General features: G+C 26.5%; 2 protein-coding genes across 3 annotated transcripts; both read left to right on the top strand.

The window, feature by feature from the left end:
- The first annotated feature begins 6687 nt into the window (after positions 1–6687).
- Positions 6688–15809, top strand: LOC145182946 (uncharacterized). Its single transcript, XM_090085117.1, has 20 exons — positions 6688–6875; positions 7066–7137; positions 7571–7728; positions 8796–8830; positions 9510–9604; positions 9711–9732; positions 9876–9997; positions 10066–10202; positions 11110–11226; positions 11637–11763; positions 11870–11891; positions 12035–12156; positions 12225–12361; positions 13269–13385; positions 13796–13836; positions 14132–14224; positions 14544–14682; positions 14982–15012; positions 15055–15481; positions 15654–15809. Exons 1-20 carry the CDS (start codon positions 6780–6782, stop codon positions 15797–15799), a joined length of 2256 nt encoding a protein of 751 aa, XP_089941243.1. The 5' UTR covers positions 6688–6779; the 3' UTR covers positions 15800–15809.
- Positions 15713–21576, top strand: LOC145182944 (L-2-hydroxyglutarate dehydrogenase, mitochondrial-like). Of its 2 annotated transcripts, XM_090083715.1 has the most exons (12): positions 15713–15809; positions 16603–16657; positions 17186–17316; positions 17603–17754; positions 18254–18385; positions 18489–18602; positions 19095–19125; positions 19485–19522; positions 19707–19871; positions 19977–20134; positions 20934–21065; positions 21165–21576. In XM_090083715.1, exons 2-12 carry the CDS (start codon positions 16608–16610, stop codon positions 21358–21360), a joined length of 1299 nt encoding a protein of 432 aa, XP_089939841.1. In that variant the 5' UTR covers positions 15713–15809; positions 16603–16607; the 3' UTR covers positions 21361–21576. The 2 variants fall into 2 exon arrangements, with proteins under 2 accessions (XP_089939841.1, XP_089939839.1); XM_090083713.1 differs by lacking the exon at positions 15713–15809 and having other exon boundaries at positions 16475–16657.
- Positions 21577–21672: the final 96 nt, after the last annotated feature.

Below are 21672 nucleotides of genomic sequence, written 5' to 3'. Positions count from 1 at the left end.
GTTCACCTCCTATTAATTTTTGCTTGCATGTGGAATGACCACAGCTACCATCACATCACAATTAGAAATCATATTTAACTCTTGAGTTTTAGTTTGATACAGAATCTCCTTTTGAATTTTCAGCATTCTTGAAACTGTATGTTTAGTTAAACTTTGTAAAACTATTTCTGCAGAAAATGATGATACCAAAATATATTTCCTTGGACGAAAGTTCTTCTTTACAGCTATTATGATAAAATACTATAAACATATATTAGCACGATATGCCTTAGCACTCAACTGCGTCGGAGTATAATATAGTTTTGTAAAAATCCTCCATCTACATGTAAAGCTAAAGCTTCGTCTGGCCATCATGGAATCAATCGTTTGGTGTATAAATAAAAAACTTTTTTATTTGATGAGTAATATTTTTATAAAATTTATGTTCAGTAATATTAATGGTTAAGTACAATACTTTTGAACTTTCTAAACATAGTTTTTGTACCAATGCTCCCTTAGATAGGGAGCATTCAGGCGCGTAGCTACCCTATAGTAAGAGTAGGCACAGCCTAAGGGCCCGTCGGAAAAGGGCCCAAATAGCAGCTATCAAAGTTCGTTTCGTTGAAGTTTTAAAAGTAGTTACAAAAATAATACTGCAATCAAATAAGGTGGATGAAAGAAATGAAACAGCCAATATTAAAAAACAAATCGAAAATTTTGAGTTTGTATTTATTACTGTACTTTTATTCAAAATCATGACTGAAATCAATTATGTATCTAAAATTTTACAAAAAAAAAGATGTGGATTTAAGTACGACAGTTTCTGCATTAGAAAATTTAAATATCAAATTAAAAATATTTCGAGACTCATATGAAGAATTTAAAATGGAAGCTAAAGTGCTAGCAAACTTTTGGAAAGTTGATCCGCGTTTTACGTGTAAACGACGAAGATTTGTTAAACGTCATTTTGATGAATTATCATCAGATTATCGTTTTAGTAATAGTGAAGAAATATTCAAGGTAAACGTTTTTTATTATACACTTGACAAAATAATTATCAAAATCGATAAACGTTTCACCGGAATGAGAACTATCAACCATTATTTTGCATTTTTTGAACCTAAGAATATATTAACGATGTCGCAACAAAATATGGTAAAAGCTTGTGATACACTTTGCAGCAAATATCCAGAAGTATTTACATCCAACCTATCTAATCAATTTGTCCAACTTACCACATTATTAAAATTAGATTTAAACCACACAATGACAATTAAACAGCTAGCTGAAATAATGACAATCAAATAGTGTATTGGAAAGTGATTTTTCCGAAATTTACATGACAGTTCTTTTATTTTTCACATTATCCTTAACGGTTGCAAGTGTGGAGAGAAGTTTTAATAAATTAAAAATAATTAAAGATTACAAAAGAAATGCAACCACTCAAAGCAGACTACATCATTTTGGATTACTAGCCATAGAGCATAAAACAGCATCAACAATGGATGTTAAAGAAGTTGTGAATATTTTTGCAAATGCAAAAGCTAGAAAAAAAGTTTTTTAATATTATGTACTTTGTAAGTGTTTTTCATACTGTGTTCTTTTCTGTAATAATAATAAACTACTGAATTTATAATATATTTACTGAATTTACTTTTTTTATAATATAAAATTTACCTTAAGGGGGCCCCTCAGGGGATCTTGCCTATGAGCCCGAATCTTTTAGCTACGCTACTGGGAGCATTGATACACACTAAGGGAAGCATAGGTACACAATGTGTTTACATAATTAATACAGTAAGAAATTTCATCAGAAATAATGTCATTTAAATGAAAAATTAAAGACACATTTTAAAACCGGCAAAATATTTTTATAAAAATGTTAAGAAAACATAATCAAGAAAAAGAATGACCCGTACATTTACAGTACATTTACAGTACATTTACAGTACATTTACAGTACATTTACAGTACATTTACAGTACATTTACAGTACATTTATAGTACAATTCGTTATTTTTTGAATTCTACATTGAATAATCAAAGTTGAATTTTTTAAAAAATATTGCGCACTAGGTTTTTACTTTAAGAGTCTTTCGTAATTTTTCCTCTTAAAATTTTTTTTTAAGAAGTGTCTGTGAGTATTCTAGACTTTCCTCCTTTTCTTCTCTTGTTAGTTTGCTTAAAATTATTTTCAGAAAAAATTTACTTATGGAATGGCCAGTTACCAGTGTGGGTAAATGTTGATATTTTTCGATGATAATGTTCCTTAATATGATGAGTTAATTAAAGCAGGCAAGTTGTAAATAGTTATAGTTTTCCCAATATTACTAAGCATCCAATCCCTAAACCTTTTTTTAATTTCCCCTTAAATGGCCCATATAATTTCCCCTTAAATGGCCTATATAATTCTACATCAAAAGGTTGTAGCTAATATGTGCAGTGCAGTGGGTATGTTACAAATACAAATTCGTTCTCTCTGTGAAACGCAGTTGCTTCAAGAGTAGCTTGGGGTTCATGATTGCCTAGTAAAATTAACATAGCATTATCCTTTTTATAAGACAGTAAAATTAATATTGTAAAATTAATATAGGATTATCTTTTGTACAATTAATATGATTCCGGATATGCTTTTAAACTTAAATGAAGCAATCTCCGTTCATCCAACCAGAAGAGTTTGCTAATCCTAAGCTACTCTGGTGCACCATTTAAAAATTCTTTTTTAAAATAAATTCAAGGAAATATAAAAACTGGTGGGATTATGTTGCTAGTTGCTCCAAATATGACACAAAGTGTAATCATTTCTGCTCGTTCTACAGATACAGCTTGTCCTACGTTCTTTATTCACTTAGGAGCAACAAAACGAGGAGTTTGAATTAGGTGTTTATACTTCCATTTCATCTATATTAAAAATATGGTTAGATGGAATTTTATGTTTCTGCAATGGTTTTTCATAATTTACAAAAAATTTAGATGCATTGGCCTGATTGAAGCTTATTGCTTGTGAGAGAGTTATATTTTCAGGTTTGTGTAAACTAAGTGATAGATGCCTTCTCATGAATCCTTTCATCCAGTCTACTCCAGGAGGTTGATTATCTGACCAAGATTTGTCAATTTTAATGCCAAGACTCAAACAATTGTTGTATAATAGTAAGACCATCTGTGTTTTTAGTAATTCATTGAACTATGAAGCTAGTTTATTAAACTAATATAATTTATCAAAGACACTGAGATGCTGCCATGGATGAGGGGAGTGACTTCTCCACGACTATACTGGATCATACTACTTTTGACTAAATATGCAACCAGGAGTTCTTCTTGCTGAGCTGTAAATATTTTCGGGTTTTGTGTATTTAGAATTAAACACATACTCCTTATTTATTTCTTCTATTTTTGAAGAAACTTAGTGTTTTTTAACTCTGTTATGTAAAGTTATAGCAGGTACGTCATTAATTTTAGTGCTACCTCTGATACCTCTGATACCTCTGATACCTCTGATAAATCTCTGATACCTCTGATAAATCTCTGATACCTCTGATAAATCTCATCTTTTGTAACCATATTAATTGCAACACATGCTTTCTCCTCTTATAACATGCATCTTGTTATAATTGAAAACACATAAATAATTTATTAAAATAACAAGTATTTAAACAACTATATTTAAATTGCAAAGGTGCATAATCTATGAAAACCTTAGGAAAAAATTTGAGAGTAAGAACCACATTTTAAAAAATATATTTTACCATACCACACTGTACAAATATATACATATAATTTACAGAAGAAAAATGAAAAGTTCTGTACCAACTCTTCTCAATTTCAACGTATCAATTCTCGCCGTTGACGAGTGGAGTGCTTTAAAGTGAAATATTTTTTACTTGATAAAATACTTTTCACTTTTTAATTTTTTTTTTTTTTTTTTTTGAGTTTTAGATTTAAAATTGAGTTTGAACAAATTAAAACATTAATAAACATTCAAAATAGTAGGAATTCACCATGCTAAGTAAAAATGTGAAAAAAATCAACGTTGCGGCAAAATAAACAAAAAGTAAATTAAAAGGTAACAAATGCATAAACTATTTTTTGCAGTAGAAGTAATTATAAGCAACATTTGGTATCGTGTTCAAAAGTTGAAATTGGTCACCCTGTACCAACTTTCTCCCCTCTCTTTCCTAATGCCGCATTAATTACTTTAATTTTGTGAGCCAAGTACATTCTGTTAATATGCAGATCCGGACTCAAACGTAATGGCTATAATCCCTGAAAAAGTATTAATGTGGTTTTTTAACCATTTGCTTGTCGTGAAAAGTATACTCGAATTTTTTTACCCCTCCACTTTTGTCTTTAAAAATGGGTAAACCAGTTTTTTTCCTGTTAACAAGAGTGGTCACCTTTTGGAGGCAAATAGCAAAAATGTCTCGAAATGTTTTTTGCATGCTCAGTGGCGTACCTAGGGTAAATAGCGCCTGGGGCAAACACCAATCTCGCGCCCCTCTTCCCCCACATAAAGTGCTTAATTACAATTTTTTAATAAATGATGACACAAACTTTATTTTATATAATATATTTATTTTATATGATATATTAATTCTTAATTTATTTTATATAATTCTCGCTTATTGTATCGCAACCAAGCCTCTTTTGCGCCCCTTTCAGGCTGGCGCCCATGGCACGTGCCCTACCTGCCCTACCCTAGATACGCCACTGTGCATGCTCTCTTGAGGTCTCCATTAGGAACTGTGAAACTGATTGCCTTCTGGATCTAGGATTTGCATGACTCATATTAAAAAGCTTCCCTGTTCATTGGTTACCAACTTGAATAAGCCATCAAAGAGCTTTTTTTTGCATGTTTAAAACATCAGGGTAACTTTAATGTACACTTACAAATGAAAACCTAAAAATCAAAAGAGAACACCAAACAAATAGGTAAAAAATATTAATTACAAGTTTACGAAAAATAATTGTACATACCCCCGTCTGTTGGTGGTTTCTTTTTTTTTTTTTTTTGATATCTTTTTTCTTTCAATTTTTTTTTTTTTTTTTTTCACTTTCAATTTTTCTTTAACGTTTATTTTTTAAATTTTGATTTAGCTTGAAAGCAGATTTATCCATGATTGCAAATAAAACCTTTTCTACGATAAAGAGGTAGTTTCTGGAGTTAGATCTCTTTGCATTAAATTGGCATTGGCACTTAGATAATTTTGATGTGAAAAAAAATATTTTTAACTTTTTGGCACATTAGATCACTTAGCTCCGCCACGCCTCAATTTTATGTCAGCGTAAAATTATTCAGACATAATTGTCAAAATATGTAGATTAAAAATGTCTGACAATCAATCAATATCAATATCAATATCAATTAATATATATATTTCGTGTTAAGGATGTTACAAAAAAAACACAGGTCATTGCAAATAGTAATTCACTAATAAAACGCAATGACCTAAATAATATAAAGAAAAGATAAGAGAAAAACATAAGAAATAAACTAGTCACATAGTAAAAATAGAACTTTACAAAAATTTATAAGTAACACTTATAAAACAGACTTTTAAAAGAATTAAAATATAGGTCAAATAGTTATTATAATGTATTCACATATACATACATATATACGCATATACACAAATAAGAAATTATAAAATGTACATAAACATAAAGAAAAAAGTTATAGAGGTTAAGAATAAAGTTAAGCGTAACTTTTTAGATAAAAATGATGGAGTGACTTTAAGAACAGATTCTTGAATCTAAGGATAAAATCTGTTTTTAGGGTGTACGGAAGGGTGTTCCAAGATAGGATACACTGATATGTAATGGAATTTATTCCATGTTTAGTGACTGACATATTTTAGGTCGGCAGAAAAAATGTCTAAATACGTCGATTGATCTATCAGACATTGTAGTAACAACCCTGCACCAAAACAATAGTGTTAGAGAAAATACGGAACTTAATTTTCTTTGTATGAGCTCAGAATTTTTGAGGTTTTACATAGAATATGAAACTGTTCGGAAATCTGACGAATATTTAGAATTTTGTGCTTTTTTTTAAATACTTGTTTTAAGCGAATTAGTAACAAAACCCCGTTTGTGCAGAAATAATCTTGATATGAGCATAACAAACACTTAAATCACTATCAAATATTTCAAGATGCCATATTTACAATATATGAGTATACTTACATGATTTTAAATATCAAGCACATAGTTGCTTAGTACAAGTATAAGGCCTAAAATAATAGCGTCAAATAAAACTTCACTTTAATATTGATTTTAAGTTATAAAAATAAAATCTGTAGCTTAGTGTTAAAAAGGGCAAAGTGGATTTTTATATAAAAAAAGGATTTTACTGCCTGACTTTTGATATGGTATGAAATTTATTTTTGCTAAGTGTGTAGGCATAACAACAATCTAAAAGTAAACTTCCACCCTTTTAGCAACAAACTATGCATGATATTAATATATTAAGACATCTTAAAATGTTATTTGTAATATTGGGGTGTATTTATTTGGTCTTTGGACAATATTTTAATCCCTGCAAGTATTATGTTAAGTGTATAAAGAATGAAAAAAATTATGAAAAAATGAATGAAAAACATTTACAAATTTATACTTTGGAACTTGAAGTTTTTATATTTGTTAAAACATTAAATTTTTTAGGTTTCAGTTTTTTACTGCTAGTAATTAGTTACTCTACTTAACACTGGTCTGTAGAGAATGATTTCATATTTAATTTCTTCTAATTGCAGTGTTAAAGAAAGGTTTACGTTACCAGTTCTGTAAATAATGGTCTGTAAAGAATGATTGCATATTTAATTTCTTGTGATTGCAGTATTAAAGAAAAGTTTGTGTTACCTGTTGGTGAAACTATTATTGGCAGAGGTCCATTTCTAAAAGTAAACATTATTGGTTGTAATAGTAAAGTATAATAAACTAAACTGTTGTATGAGATTACTTTATTTTTGAGTGTAACAAACCTGAAACTCAACAGTTATTAAACATTTTTTCTGTGAAATAAAGCATGTATAAGTCTGCCCAAATGTAAAATCTTAAAAAATAGTTTTTATCTTAACTTTTTATTTTAAGGTTACAGATAGGCATGTTTCACGCTCTCACGCTGTTATTAGTAATACTGGAAACAAGATATCTATAAAATCAGTAAGATTTTATGTTATTGAATAAATGAACTTCTATTGATTGGTTTGTGAATCATAACTGTATATAGACTGAGCTCATATGAATCTTATAATTTAAATATGTTTAAAAAATTTATCAAGGCTACTAAATCAAATTTAAAAAAAGCTAAGTGGAAGTTTAATGTATATTCACTAATACTATGTTTTCCATTCCATTTTGCTGTGGTATTTTACTCGTAACTTTCATGTCTGAACTTCATACATTAGATAGTCCATCTATTGTATGAAAGAAGTTTAGACATAAAAGTATACTCAACAAAAGATTAAAATATTTAGGCAAGGCTAGCAAGTCTCTGAAGTTGAGTATGATACTTTTGCCATATGCAAGTCTACATAGTTTTTTTTTTTTTTTGAAAGTGCTTTTTTGAGAATTGAAAAAATTTTATGTGTTTTAGCTATGCAAAAATCCTACTTTTCATTGTCCCAGTGGTTTAGAAAAGTTTGTTCCTTTGAAATATAATGAAGAAACCATTTTAGCAAATGGTGAAAAAGTTTCACTTCTTCCTGATGCTTTGGTTTTCTCATTGGTAGTCCAGCAGGAACCAATGGAAAGGTAATCATTTTACCTAAATGCATAAAAGAAAATTATTACATAAATATATGAAAGTTGAATTTTTTATATACGTTAATATGCTAATACTTATTATATATATACATAAATATGCTAATGTTAATATATATATATATATATATATATATATATATATATATATATATATATATATATATATATATATATATATATATATATAAATTTATTTTAAATATAATTTTATAGATATAGATATTGATAGATTTATATACAGATATATAGTTTATAGGTATAGATAAATTTGCATAAAGATATAGTTGTAGATTTAGATAGATATATTAGATTCAATACAGATAATGTTTTTGTTGTTGAAATATAAATTTTATGTTGTTAAAGTATGAAATTATGCTCATTCTATAGATATTTATAATAATACACAACATTTTCAAGTTGATACAGACATAGAGGCAGTGTTTTCTAGTTCTTTACACCAAATCAGATACGAGAAGAAATATCAGCCAGAAAATTCAAAACCAAAATTGGAATTTTTCATATATGGAAAAGGAGATACATATATAAGAAAGTTTCACAGGCATTATATGATAAAGGGAAACACACCAATGGTAATTAGAAAAATATGTTGCATAAAAATATAAAAACATGATTTGTTTAACTTACATATATACATATATACATGTGTATGTATATATGTATGTATGTATGTATGTATGTATGTATGTATGTATGTATGTATGTATGTATGTATGTATGTATGTATGTATGTATGTATGTATGTATGTATGCATGTATGCATGTATGCATGTATGCATGTATGCATGTATGCATGTATGCATGTATGCATGTATGCATGTATGCATGTATGCATGTATGCATGTATGCATGTATGCATGTATGCATGTATGTATATTAAAACTATTTTAGATATAGTTATATAGATATAGATAGATTAACATAAAGATAAAATATAGATTTAGATAGATATATTAGATTCAATGGAATGAATGTTTTTGTTGTTGATTTTAATTTTGCCAATTAGTAAACTTTACTTAAAAAATTATATTTTACAGGAAACCAAGCAATCAAGCTGAAACTTATTCTTTGGGTATGAAACATTTCTCATTACTAATTTTTCTTACTAAAATTTTTATTTCTAATCTTTTTTTTTTTAATCTTTGTTATTAATTTTATTTTTAAATAGTTTCTAATTTTCATTACTAATTTCTCTTATTATTTTTTGTTTATAGATTTTTCTCTTTTCTTTAAACATTTCTATTTTTATTTAAAAGTGTTTGAACAAACAAAGAAAATAAATCTAATTTCTTTTAAACATACTCCCTGTAACTAAACTTTTGGTAAAAAACTGTTTTTCAGCACAGAAGTACAAAATTTTAAATTTACCAAAACATTTTTCTTCTACGCTGCACCACATTCAAAATAAAGAGTCCTTGCTTGCAATTTCAGCTTTATAATTTAAAGAAGTATATTCTTAGAATTATTTTATCAGCCAACTTGATTGATATATTTTTACTATTAAAGTCAAAAAGTATATTAAAAACGCAATAAAGTTTTTGTTTGAAAAACATATTAGGAAAGCTGATAATAGTGAATAAAAAATAATGTAACAATTAGAGAGTTTATATCTTAAAATTTATTCTCATTTGTGCTTTTTGTTAAAATTAAATATACAAATGTTTTTTAGTAATAAAGATTAAAATTTGTTTGGAATTGGAGTTTTTTTTCTTAAATGTATGTCAGTTGATTAATGTCTTTAACAAGTTTAGATTCTGAAGTAAGTTCGAAGAAAAGGGTTCTCCCAAGTTGGATGGTTAATCTTGAAGAAACAACTTCAAATAAGAAAGTAAAGAAAATAAAACCTGTGGGTAGTGTAGATTTTTTATTACTAATATTGCCTTTAACTTGCTCAGTTCTGCTACTTGGTTTGAGATTAAATGAGTTATAGTTTTAATTTCTTTAAGTTATAGATGGCTCAAGTTGCTGATCAAGGTTTGTCTTTTTTTTTTTTCCAATCAGCAGAACACATTTATACTTTATTAAATCCTTCAATTTTATTTTAATTAAGATAATGCTCTTTCCTACATTTATAATTTGCAATAAAATCGCAATTAGTTTTCTTTACTTGTATTTAGAAAAGTCCTTAGTGCATAACTCGAGCTGTCTCACATTAAACAAGACAGAAGATTTACAAACATCTGGAGAAATGCTTGTAAATACATCCCAAAAGACAGTTAACAAGAGCACTGTAGAAGAGGTTTTTAAAGTTTTTTAGGTATTTTATTATGTGATAAACTCTTTTTGTATTCAAAATTATATCTTTAGGTACCAATGAAAGTTGCTGAAAAACCATCTATAAGCCATTCCCAGCATTCAGCTTTGCTTTCAAATAATGTTACTGTTGATGTCTCACTTAATCAAGTTTCTAAAAAGATTTGTCCTCATGGTTTAAGTTGCTACAGGTTTAATATGAGTTGTTTTGTTAGTTTGTGTTTTAGGAATATTACCAGTTATTAAAATAGGAAATGGATAGTACAACTGATCATCTGATTGTTATTTTGTATTAAAGTTTTGCACAGTCAAAATCAAAAATTGGCTAATTGAGTTATTTTGTTAAATACCCAAACAAATATATTATCTAACAAATAAAATTTGTTTTTTCCAACTAATTTTACTTTTTATTATTTTTGTAGCTATCAATATAATGATCAAAATATTAATCAAAATAAAATCAAATTAATAAGTCAATATAATGAGGAAAGTGGTAGCATTTTTGCATTGAAATGTGTTTTTTATAGTTGTTTGAAAGTATCCTTACTTTATTTCTTATCCTCAAAAAAAGCTGCTGTTGATTATCTAACATATAATCCAAGGATACTCCAGATTAGTTTTTTTTTCTCCTTAATATTGTTTTTAGATTTGAAGAAAAAGAAAATAATTTCTTAAAAATGTTTTGGCTGCATTTGTATGACCATTCTTTAATGATGAAAAAATATTTCCGGCCCTGGGTTACTAATTTTCATTCTATTTTAGATTCTAAAAAAGTAAATTTTTTAATGAAAAAGTTTTTTTGAATTTGGTATTTAAAAAGTAAAAGAAAAAAATTGACTTTGAATTTTAAAATCACTTTAGCAGTTTGTAGTTTTGTTTTACTGTGTTTTTTAAATCAATTATTTTAACTGTGATAAAATTATTTACATAACATTCATAAAAACAGAATGGCAAGTAAAATCATTCTTGTTTTAGTTGTATGAATAAAGTATGTTAAAATAACTATTGGTTTTAATATTTGTTGTTTTTTTTTTTTTTAAATATTTTTTTTTATTTTTGTTTCGATATATTTTAGTGTTAACTTTTATTTATGTTTAGGAAGAATCCTGTTCATTTTAAAGAGTTTGATCATTCAGCTGATCAAGCACATAATGAAGAGACAAATACAAAAAAGATAAATAAGCCTGAATGTGAATACGGCACTTCGTGTTACAGGTTTGAATAAATTTTTTTCAGTGTACTTTAGAGTTGAGCCATTTTTCGAAGTCGACATTAAACTGTCTTGTTATTTGGTATTTAAAGATCAGTAAAAAAAAAAAAGTTAAAAAAATCACTTGATAAATTGCTAAATGTTTTAAAAAATAAGATTTTTTTCATAAAAATTAAAACAATAAATACATATGGTTTGTTCTATGATTTGTAGAACAACTTCAAATAGTTTATTCTGTAACCTGTTATTATTTTTTTGTTAAATTTCAAAATGGAAATATAGGAAATTGTGTAAATATCGAAACTGATATAATTGTCTATTATAACTATACAGCAAGTTTTTTGGAATACTGATAACACAAATTACTCAGGTAAAATGAATTCCAAATTTTAGCACATTGTTTTTTTCTGTTTAGAAAGAACTTAGACCATCTGCAAAATTATACACACACCAAAAGTAATATTAATTTAAGGGTTCTCCCAAGTTGGATGGTTAATCTTGAAGAAACAACTTCAAATAAGAAAGTAAAGAAAATAAAACCTGTGGGTAGTGTAGATTTTTTATTACTAATATTGCCTTTAACTTGCTCAGTTCTGCTACTTGGTTTGAGATTAAATGAGTTATAGTTTTAATTTCTTTAAGTTATAGATGGCTCAAGTTGCTGATCAAGGTTTGTCTTTTTTTTTTTTCCAATCAGCAGAACACATTTATACTTTATTAAATCCTTCAATTTTATTTTAATTAAGATAATGCTCTTTCCTACATTTATAATTTGCAATAAAATCGCAATTAGTTTTCTTTACTTGTATTTAGAAAAGTCCTTAGTGCATAACTCGAGCTGTCTCACATTAAACAAGACAGAAGATTTACAAACATCTGGAGAAATGCTTGTAAATACATCCCAAAAGACAGTTAACAAGAGCACTGTAGAAGAGGTTTTTAAAGTTTTTTAGGTATTTTATTATGTGATAAACTCTTTTTGTATTCAAAATTATATCTTTAGGTACCAATGAAAGTTGCTGAAAAACCATCTATAAGCCATTCCCAGCATTCAGCTTTGCTTTCAAATAATGTTACTGTTGATGTCTCACTTAATCAAGTTTCTAAAAAGATTTGTCCTCATGGTTTAAGTTGCTACAGGTTTAATATGAGTTGTTTTGTTAGTTTGTGTTTTAGGAATATTACCAGTTATTAAAATAGGAAATGGATAGTACAACTGATCATCTGATTGTTATTTTGTATTAAAGTTTTGCACAGTCAAAATCAAAAATTGGCTAATTGAGTTATTTTGTTAAATACCCAAACAAATATATTATCTAACAAATAAAATTTGTTTTTTCCAACTAATTTTACTTTTTATTATTTTTGTAGCTATCAATATAATGATCAAAATATTAATCAAAATAAAATCAAATTAATAAGTCAATATAATGAGGAAAGTGGTAGCATTTTTGCATTGAAATGTGTTTTTTATAGTTGTTTGAAAGTATCCTTACTTTATTTCTTATCCTCAAAAAAAGCTGCTGTTGATTATCTAACATATAATCCAAGGATACTCCAGATTAGTTTTTTTTTCTCCTTAATATTGTTTTTAGATTTGAAGAAAAAGAAAATAATTTCTTAAAAATGTTTTGGCTGCATTTGTATGACCATTCTTTAATGATGAAAAAATATTTCCGGCCCTGGGTTACTAATTTTCATTCTATTTTAGATTCTAAAAAAGTAAATTTTTTAATGAAAAAGTTTTTTTGAATTTGGTATTTAAAAAGTAAAAGAAAAAAATTGACTTTGAATTTTAAAATCACTTTAGCAGTTTGTAGTTTTGTTTTACTGTGTTTTTTAAATCAATTATTTTAACTGTGATAAAATTATTTACATAACATTCATAAAAACAGAATGGCAAGTAAAATCATTCTTGTTTTAGTTGTATGAATAAAGTATGTTAAAATAACTATTGGTTTTAATATTTGTTGTTTTTTTTTTTTTTAAATATTTTTTTTTATTTTTGTTTCGATATATTTTAGTGTTAACTTTTATTTATGTTTAGGAAGAATCCTGTTCATTTTAAAGAGTTTGATCATTCAGCTGATCAAGCACATAATGAAGAGACAAATACAAAAAAGATAAATAAGCCTGAATGTGAATACGGCACTTCGTGTTACAGGTTTGAATAAATTTTTTTCAGTGTACTTTAGAGTTGAGCCATTTTTCGAAGTCGACATTAAACTGTCTTGTTATTTGGTATTTAAAGATCAGTAAAAAAAAAAAAGTTAAAAAAATCACTTGATAAATTGCTAAATGTTTTAAAAAATAAGATTTTTTTCATAAAAATTAAAACAATAAATACATATGGTTTGTTCTATGATTTGTAGAACAACTTCAAATAGTTTATTCTGTAACCTGTTATTATTTTTTTGTTAAATTTCAAAATGGAAATATAGGAAATTGTGTAAATATCGAAACTGATATAATTGTCTATTATAACTATACAGCAAGTTTTTTGGAATACTGATAACACAAATTACTCAGGTAAAATGAATTCCAAATTTTAGCACATTGTTTTTTTCTGTTTAGAAAGAACTTAGACCATCTGCAAAATTATACACACACCAAAAGTAATATTAATTTAATTATTTTATTTCTGTTCTCTTAAATTTATCATTTATATTGTTTCTTACAACATATTATTATTTATCATTTTAGTTTATTTATGTGATTCAAAAAAAAAAAAAATGTTTAAATTTAGTTTATGAAAATAATTATTTTTGCTTTTTGAAATATGCTTAACTTTTGCTCACTATATTAAAACATGCTGAATTATTTCTAACTATATTGATTGATTTATATTTTAATAAAGTCTAGTATTTTTTTATTAATATGTAAATTCAGTAACATGTATTTTTTTTTCAGACCACACACAGAAAAAAGTCAAAGTTGAAGCACGCACAAAAATTGAAACACGCACAAGGAAGCTAAAAAAGAAATCTTCTGAAATTCTTGAAGGTAAATTTATGATGATGAAGAAAAACTTTTGAGATTTTTTTGACCTAATAAAATTATGGTAACAACTCAATACAAAAATCATTTGTAGAACTAGGTGGCCATTTTTAAATTCACCTAACTTATTTTCAAATTAAAAATCTTTTTTTTTACTTTTTTTTGTCAAGTTTAGTTTTGATATCAAGTTTCTATGACAAGTAAATTAAATGAAAGTATAACAAATAAATATGACAATATAAAATGATTAAAAAAAACAAACTTTAATTATGACAAATTAAATAGTTATACTAATAAAAATATAATTTTCTCTTTCTCTTTTTAGATTGTAGTGAAAATAAGTATGATTTAAATGATTCTTTTATTGATGATGAAGTAAGTGATGAAGATTACAAGCCTGATTCTGGCTCTTCTGAAGATAGTGATGATGATAAAGATTATTGCCATGAGCAAGAAGATGACTAGCATGATTTTCAAGCTTTCTAGATTCATACTATTTCAAGTCTTTCTCTAAACAATTATTTTTTTGGTTCAGTATTAATTTAACTACTTGATAATATTTTGCTGACTGAATACTTGCAGAATGATGATGTGCTGAGATGTAAATAAACAAGTGAAAATTAAAAAAACAAATTAAATTAATTGATCTTAATGATTTTTCTGGTAAACTGAGACAAAAATATTTGTAATGATAAGAATTTATCTTTTTACATACAGAAACACAATAGGATAATGACAATTTTCAAAAATCTTTATTGTATAGTAAGTTTTATCTTCGGATTTTTAGACACAAGGTTTTTTTACAAGTGTTTTGTGTCTTTTGATTAAGTGTTTAAATAATGAGTGGCGTTTGTGCTCCTCACTTAAAAATACCAAATATGCTTCGATCAAAAAACAGTGACATTGAGTGCTGTGTTAGTTTCAAAAATTTAACAGATAGTTATGCGATGCTTTACTGGATTGATTTTCGGGGTAAAGCAGTGCTTCAATCTGAGTTGCCTCCAATTGGTAGAGATAATACTGGTTATGTAATTACTACTTTTGTGACACATCCTTGGGTTGCTACAGCCAATCCAAAAATTCAATTGTTGTTAAATAGGAAGCGGTACTTTTTCCCACCTAGACCAGACGAGTGGGAACTAATTTCGGATGAAGGCTTTAATAAAAAATGGATTTGTGAAAAGAGTTTTCAAAAAATGAAAATAAACCAAAAAGCAGAAAATAATTGCAAACCAAGTTTTGAAGTTCTTATTGAAAAACCAGGTGAGTAAATTTTTTAAATTTCTCTGATTTAATTACCTGTAAATAAGAAAATGAATAGTAAAACAAATGTAAAAATGAATATTAATATTATAAGATTGATTACAAATTTTTTATATTGCCTAAAAGTAAAATTATAGTAATTTTAATTTTGATTGCTTTTTTGATTTTTCAGGTGTTGAGCCGCTTCTATCTATTTCATTGAAGCGTTGTTGTGAACTTTTAGTAAAAGATATCAAAGACCATAATCTAGAAGATTTGGATCTTCCTAAATCATTGAAGCTGGATTTGTTGGCAACTTTGCGAAAATATTTCCTTTAGCCTCAAGAAGGTGATACATATATTTAATGGAAATAGATAACCATTAAAGGAAAATATTGGTATAAAAAAAAAAAAATATTAAAATGATAAATATATTTTCAAGTTATTCCTCTCTGCCAGTCTTTTTTTGATTTTTTGAAATTTTTTTTTATAAAAATTGTGTACTCTTATTTATAGATTAATTTATTTGCTTGTTGCTGTAGTATATAACAGTTCGTAAAATATTACAATTTTTGCTATATATTTAAATTTGTATGATAGTTATAGTAATTATTATGGATAATATAAAATAAAATTGTTTTACTATTATTATTATTATCATTATATAGAACAGTTATACAATAACAAAAATGATAAAAATAATAATAGTATTAGTACTATTATTTGTTATTATTAGTTTTACTATTGTTATCACTATATGTAATGTATAAGATATCTAGCAGATAAATTGTTGAATAAATAATGTTGAATAAATTGCCTTTTTAAGAGTTTGTTACAAACGTTAGTTTTTTGCAAACTTTTTTTTTGTTAAGCATTTTAACTATAAAGGTTTTAAAATCAACAATTTCAAAATAGTTATAAGATAATATAGTATATAAAAGAGTTATAATAACTTTTAAATTTATAAAGCCATCATCTGTGATACTTAGGTATTGATACTTCTATTGCTGTTGTTTTGCATTTTTACAAAAAAATGTGCATAAAGAATATCTTGATTTTGATGGCTAAATTTGAAGAGCTTTGACATTTTATCTAAAGTTTTCATCAAAAATTTTGTTTCAATTTTATTTATTTTTAATCAGAAGAAATGAACAAAACTGTTCTTCAAAGAAGTGTTCAGTTCAAGTTTTTCTCAAGGTAATTTTAAAGAATATAGGATTTTTTTAATCTATTAGATATATATGTTTTAATTAAATTAGATATATTAGATCATTTAGATATGATTCTTAGACTAATAATCATAGCCAGATCCATCTGGTAGATGAAAGAAAAAAATCTGGCTAATGAAAAAAAAAAGTTAATTCATTTCAAAACCCAGAGAGAGAAAAAAGTTACACAAAATGAGAAATTATAATTTTTCTGACAACCGAAGTCTTTGTTTACTATTTATGTACTTTGGAAGTAAAGTTCTTTGGATCTTTGCTTTTATTTATCTCAAATATTTAAACTGAAACATCTATGCAATAGCTGATTTGTAAACTACAAACATTAAAAATTTAACCAAATTTTAAATGAGTTTGTGTCTTTATATGTTCATAATATTGTTATGGTTTTACTTTATGGTCATTTGCATATTCTGGATATATTTTGTGCATGGATTCATTTCTTCATATTTTGCATGTAATTTTATAGATAGAAAAGTTTCAAAAAATTGTTTTTCATTAGATGTTTCCATAGCAAAAAGTATGATGTAGCGATAGTTGGAGGTGGTATTGTAGGAACATCATTAGCACAAGAAATTGTGAAGAGAAATACACACTTGAAGTGCATTATTCTAGAAAAAGAGAGTGATTTAGGTATTTTATACCTTATTAGGATTTAAGCATTGTTTACATAAAATGAACTTGCGGAACCATTAGGTTTAGGTTTGTCAAAGGCTATAAAACTTTAATTGTTGAATGTAAAATAACCTAAAATTATAGTTAACTGAAGAAAGACTTCTAGAAAAGAAAAACCAAGTTTTTGCAACTCTTTGTAGTAGAAAGGTTAACTAAATAATGTTTTTTACATACACTGTTTTGAGTTGTTTTTTTTGTTTTGTTTTGTTTTGCTTCAGCTATAATAAGTTTTTCCATAATATAGCATTGCATCAAACTGGCCGAAATAGTGGCGTTATACATGCTGGAATCTATTATCAGCCTGGAACATTAAAAGCAACCCTTTGTGTGCGAGGACTTAATTTACTCTATAAATATTGTGATGAACACCAAATTCCTTACAAAAAGGTTGGAAAGGTAAAGATCCCAATTTTTTATTTTAATTTTTCTGAAGTTCTTTTGATATTAAAATTACATTGATGAATTATTTATAATTATTAACTGGTAGTTAAAAAACTGATAAGAAAAGCCATATTTATTGCTATCTGAAGATGAAACAAATCTCAAAAAGACTGAAGATATTCACTATTAATATATAAATAAAATAAACTTGTAGCCATATCAATACTTAAATATACAAATGGTTAAAAGGATCAATTTTGTTTCATTGGCAAGGTTGTGGAAGGCAACTGCAACTAGCATTTAATGAAGAAAAAAAAGACTTTTGATTAAAAAAAAATAAGATCCTTCATCATCATCATCATCATCATCATCATCATCATCATCATCATCATCATCATCATCATCATCATCATCATCATCATCATCATCATTGTCATCATCATTGTCATCATCATTAGTCTTTGTTAAAGAATACATCAAATTCATGACCATTATTGAAATTTTTACTTTACAGTTGATTGTTGCAACATCGCAAGATGAAGTTAAAAGACTGGAAAATTTATATGAAAGAGGTATTCAAAATGGTGTTTCTGGCTTGTCAATGGTATCCAAAGCTGATATTAAACAAATAGAACCACATTGTGAAGTACATAAATTTCTCAATTTTTTTTTTGTAAAATTTTTTTCTCTAACAGTTTGCTAAATATTATTGTTATCAATATGTTGAAATTAACTTTAATCATTGTTAGGGTGTAATGGCACTTCATTCTCCTGACACTGGTATAATTGATTATGGTCTAGTGACAAAAACTTTTGCAAAAAACTTTATTTCAAAGCAAGGCACAGTTGTTTATAACTTTCAGGTGGCATATTTTTGTTTTACTCAGAAACTATAAATGTAGTACAGACTAACATTATAGAAGAAACTAGCTTATGTAACTATTGAAAATATTTTCAATCACTCAGCCTATTAAATATTGCAGGATACACATTTTAATAAAGATTGTTGAACCAATAGAAGTTTTTGAACTTGTGTTGTTGCAGGAAATTTTTGAACCAAAACATCAGCATGAGCTTAAAATAGTTTAACAGAGTAATTAATAGACAACTTAAAAAAAAAAGAATATTTAAAAAGTGTCAGAGCAGTAAGGAGTGGTTATAAAAACTCTGACAGAACAGTAAGAAGAGGTTAAAGCATTATATTTAGTTGTTATAAAAAAGCATTATATTTAGTAGTTATAAAAAAAACATCTGTTAGAATAATTAAGAAGTAGTTGCAAAAAAAAAAAACAGCAAATATAGATGTAGAAAGTATAAAAGTTGTATAAAAATAAAACAAGAAAATTTAATTTTAGGTGGATAACATTCTATATTCTGCCTCTGAAGGTGATTGCGTAATTTTTTTTTTAAAGTAATTTTGATAGTCTTTAAACCTTACTTCTGTGTCTTTAAAATCCTCCCTCAAAGTATATAAACATTTTTTTTTAAAAAATCAAAAACTTTAAGTTACATTTTGTTTCAATTGTCAAACTATCAAACTTATTTATTTTTTTTTTTTTTGGGTGCTATTTATAATTTCTTAATTAATGTCAGTATTTCTTTTCAAATTGTAGAACAAAAAGTTATGTTAGAGTTCTCTACTAACATTAAAACTCTAAAAAAACTGTGAAACTCTTTGTTAGCTATTTAAAAATTACGGTTATATACATTCATATTTGTAAGTGTTAAATCTGTTTTGATTTTAGATCCGTCATATCCTGTTAAACTTATTGGAAAAAATCAGGTTTTCACTTTTTGCCATATTTTTTGACAACTATTTATGTTGAACTTTTAATGAAGTTAAAAAAAAACAAAAAAAAAGATACTTTTTTATTTTATGTTGTTCAATATTTTGATGGGTAAATAAAATTAACTTTTCTATCCTGTTTTTTATGCCTGTACTTTGATTTAAAACTAATTCTTTATAGCCATCAATTTCTTGTCGCTATGTAATCACTTGCGGTGGATTGTTTGCTGATCGCTTAGCTAGGTTAACTGCATGCAGTAAAGATCCTGCAATAGTTCCATTTCGAGGAGACTATTTAGTGCTGAAACCAAACAAATGGAGTTTAGTAAGAGGAAACATTTACCCGGTATGTTTTTTTTAAGTAAGTTAATTAAATATCTTTTGAAAATGAAAAGTGTTGTTTTCCTTTCTTCTGGATATTCTATTGTTGTAATATTTCTATCATTTTAAGGTTCCAGACCCTCGATTTCCATTTCTTGGGGTTCACTTTACACCAAGAATGGATGGAAATGTTTGGCTGGGACCAAATGCTATTCTTGCATTTAGTCGCCAAGGATACAATTTAACTGACTTTAATTTGAAAGACTCACTTGAAACTTTTACAAACAGGTAATAATATATTTGAATTTCTTTTCTTTTTTTTTTTTACAATCCATCATCTTTTAACATGCTTTTTATCACTATGATTATCATAAAGTTTTTTGGACTATTTTAAGTATAAATATTAACAATTTCTAAAAAACAGGTTAGTATAAATTTTTATTCTTTAAAAAGTTGTTCAAATTAGGATGAGGGATTTCTGTATGGAAATTTGGATTTATATTCAAATAAAAACTCAAAAATTTCATTACTGTATGCTTTTGTTAAAGCTGTGGAAGTTTTTTGCAATGTAAAACTTTTGGTCCTTGTTGAGAGTGATAATTACATAATTATGTAGATATGAATTATGTACATTCATATGGTAAGTAGTATAGAAATGAAATGAAGAGACATTAAAGAGATTAGAGTTCACTTCGTATTTAAAGTTGTATAAAACAAGTTTTGTTAATTGATCTTAAGATAAATATATATAATAAAAGATATAAATAGTTATATGTTTAGTGGAAACACAAAAGTCTTGTGGCCTAACTCAGTAAAAATATATTAGAGCAGGAAATAAAAATTGTTATGCAAAACCAAAAATATATTATGTTCTAATATAGTGCTATATAAGCTTGTTTATGCTGAAATAAATCTGCAGTTTCGTTGTTATTACTGCTTCATAAGTAATATAAATTTACCATGATACTACAATGTTCGTGAAGTCCATTACACCAATGCACCAGTTTTAAATGTTTTTTTTTTTTTCTTGTGATATATTTTTATTTGTTAGCTTGTTTCTTTTTTTTTTTTTAAAAAAAAAAAATAGAGGATTTTGGAAACTGATGAAAAAGCACTGGAAATTTGCAAGTCAAGAACTTTATGAAGGATTTTTCATTCAAAAAACTGTGCAAAAGTTGCAAAAATTTGTTCCAGAGTTAACTGTAAATGATGTTGAAAGGTATTTGAGTTTTCTTACATTTAAATTTTGCTGTTTGTATAACAATCTGAGTTACTTTGGATGAGAAGTTTTCTTTTAAATAATTTTTAACTTTTACAGGGGTCCATCAGGAGTTCGTGCACAAGCATTAGGAAAAGATGGTGGTTTAGTTGATGATTTTGTATTTGACTTTGGAAATGGTGAATTAGGTCAGCGATGTTTGCATGTAAGAAATGCACCTTCCCCTGCTGCTACATCATCGTTAGCAATAGCAGAAAAAGTTGCTGATAAGTTTGCAGAAATTTATATTGAATGAAATAAAGTTTGAAAAACTTTATTTAAAGATCGATGAAAACTTTTGATGATCAACTGAAATTATAAAGAAGATTTGAAGATTTGAAGATTTGAAGATTTGAAGTTCTAATTTGAAGATTTTAACATCTAATATTTTTGCTATAACAATTTTTTATGTGCATATTATGTTTTTTTATAAATACTAAATTTTTAACAAATAAATAATTTAAGTTTTAAACCTTTATTACTTAAAAAAAAATCTCTTCAAAAGTTATTCATCTTTTCTCACTTCGATTGTATTTGTTTGTTAAATAGTGAACTCTTTTTGAGATTT

The sequence above is a fragment of the Hydra viridissima genome, unplaced genomic scaffold (assembly GCF_058129835.1).
Source record: "Hydra viridissima isolate aposymbiotic clone 2 unplaced genomic scaffold, HvirCarnegie_v1 scaffold_4, whole genome shotgun sequence".
In the NCBI taxonomy this organism is placed as follows: Eukaryota; Metazoa; Cnidaria; class Hydrozoa; order Anthoathecata; family Hydridae; genus Hydra; species Hydra viridissima.
The sequence above is the reverse complement of the archived record's forward strand: the minus strand, read 5'-3'. Positions and strand labels throughout refer to the sequence as shown.

What these genes read in the sequence shown, in the direction of transcription:
- LOC145182946 (XM_090085117.1), top strand. Translation starts at nt 6,780, where the DNA reads ATGATTGCATATTTAATTTCTTGTGATTGCAGTATTAAAGAAAAGTTT. An exon ending in AAGTAAAGAAAATAAAACCT is followed by an intron (nt 9,605 to 9,710) that starts GTGGGTAGTGTA and finishes TTTAAGTTATAG; the next exon opens with ATGGCTCAAGTTGCTGATCA. An exon ending in ATCTTCTGAAATTCTTGAAG is followed by an intron (nt 14,225 to 14,543) that starts GTAAATTTATGA and finishes TTCTCTTTTTAG; the next exon opens with ATTGTAGTGAAAATAAGTAT.
- LOC145182944 (XM_090083715.1), top strand. Translation starts at nt 16,608, where the DNA reads ATGAACAAAACTGTTCTTCAAAGAAGTGTTCAGTTCAAGTTTTTCTCA. An exon ending in AGAAAAAGAGAGTGATTTAG is followed by an intron (nt 17,317 to 17,602) that starts GTATTTTATACC and finishes TCCATAATATAG; the next exon opens with CATTGCATCAAACTGGCCGA. An exon ending in AAATAGAACCACATTGTGAA is followed by an intron (nt 18,386 to 18,488) that starts GTACATAAATTT and finishes AATCATTGTTAG; the next exon opens with GGTGTAATGGCACTTCATTC.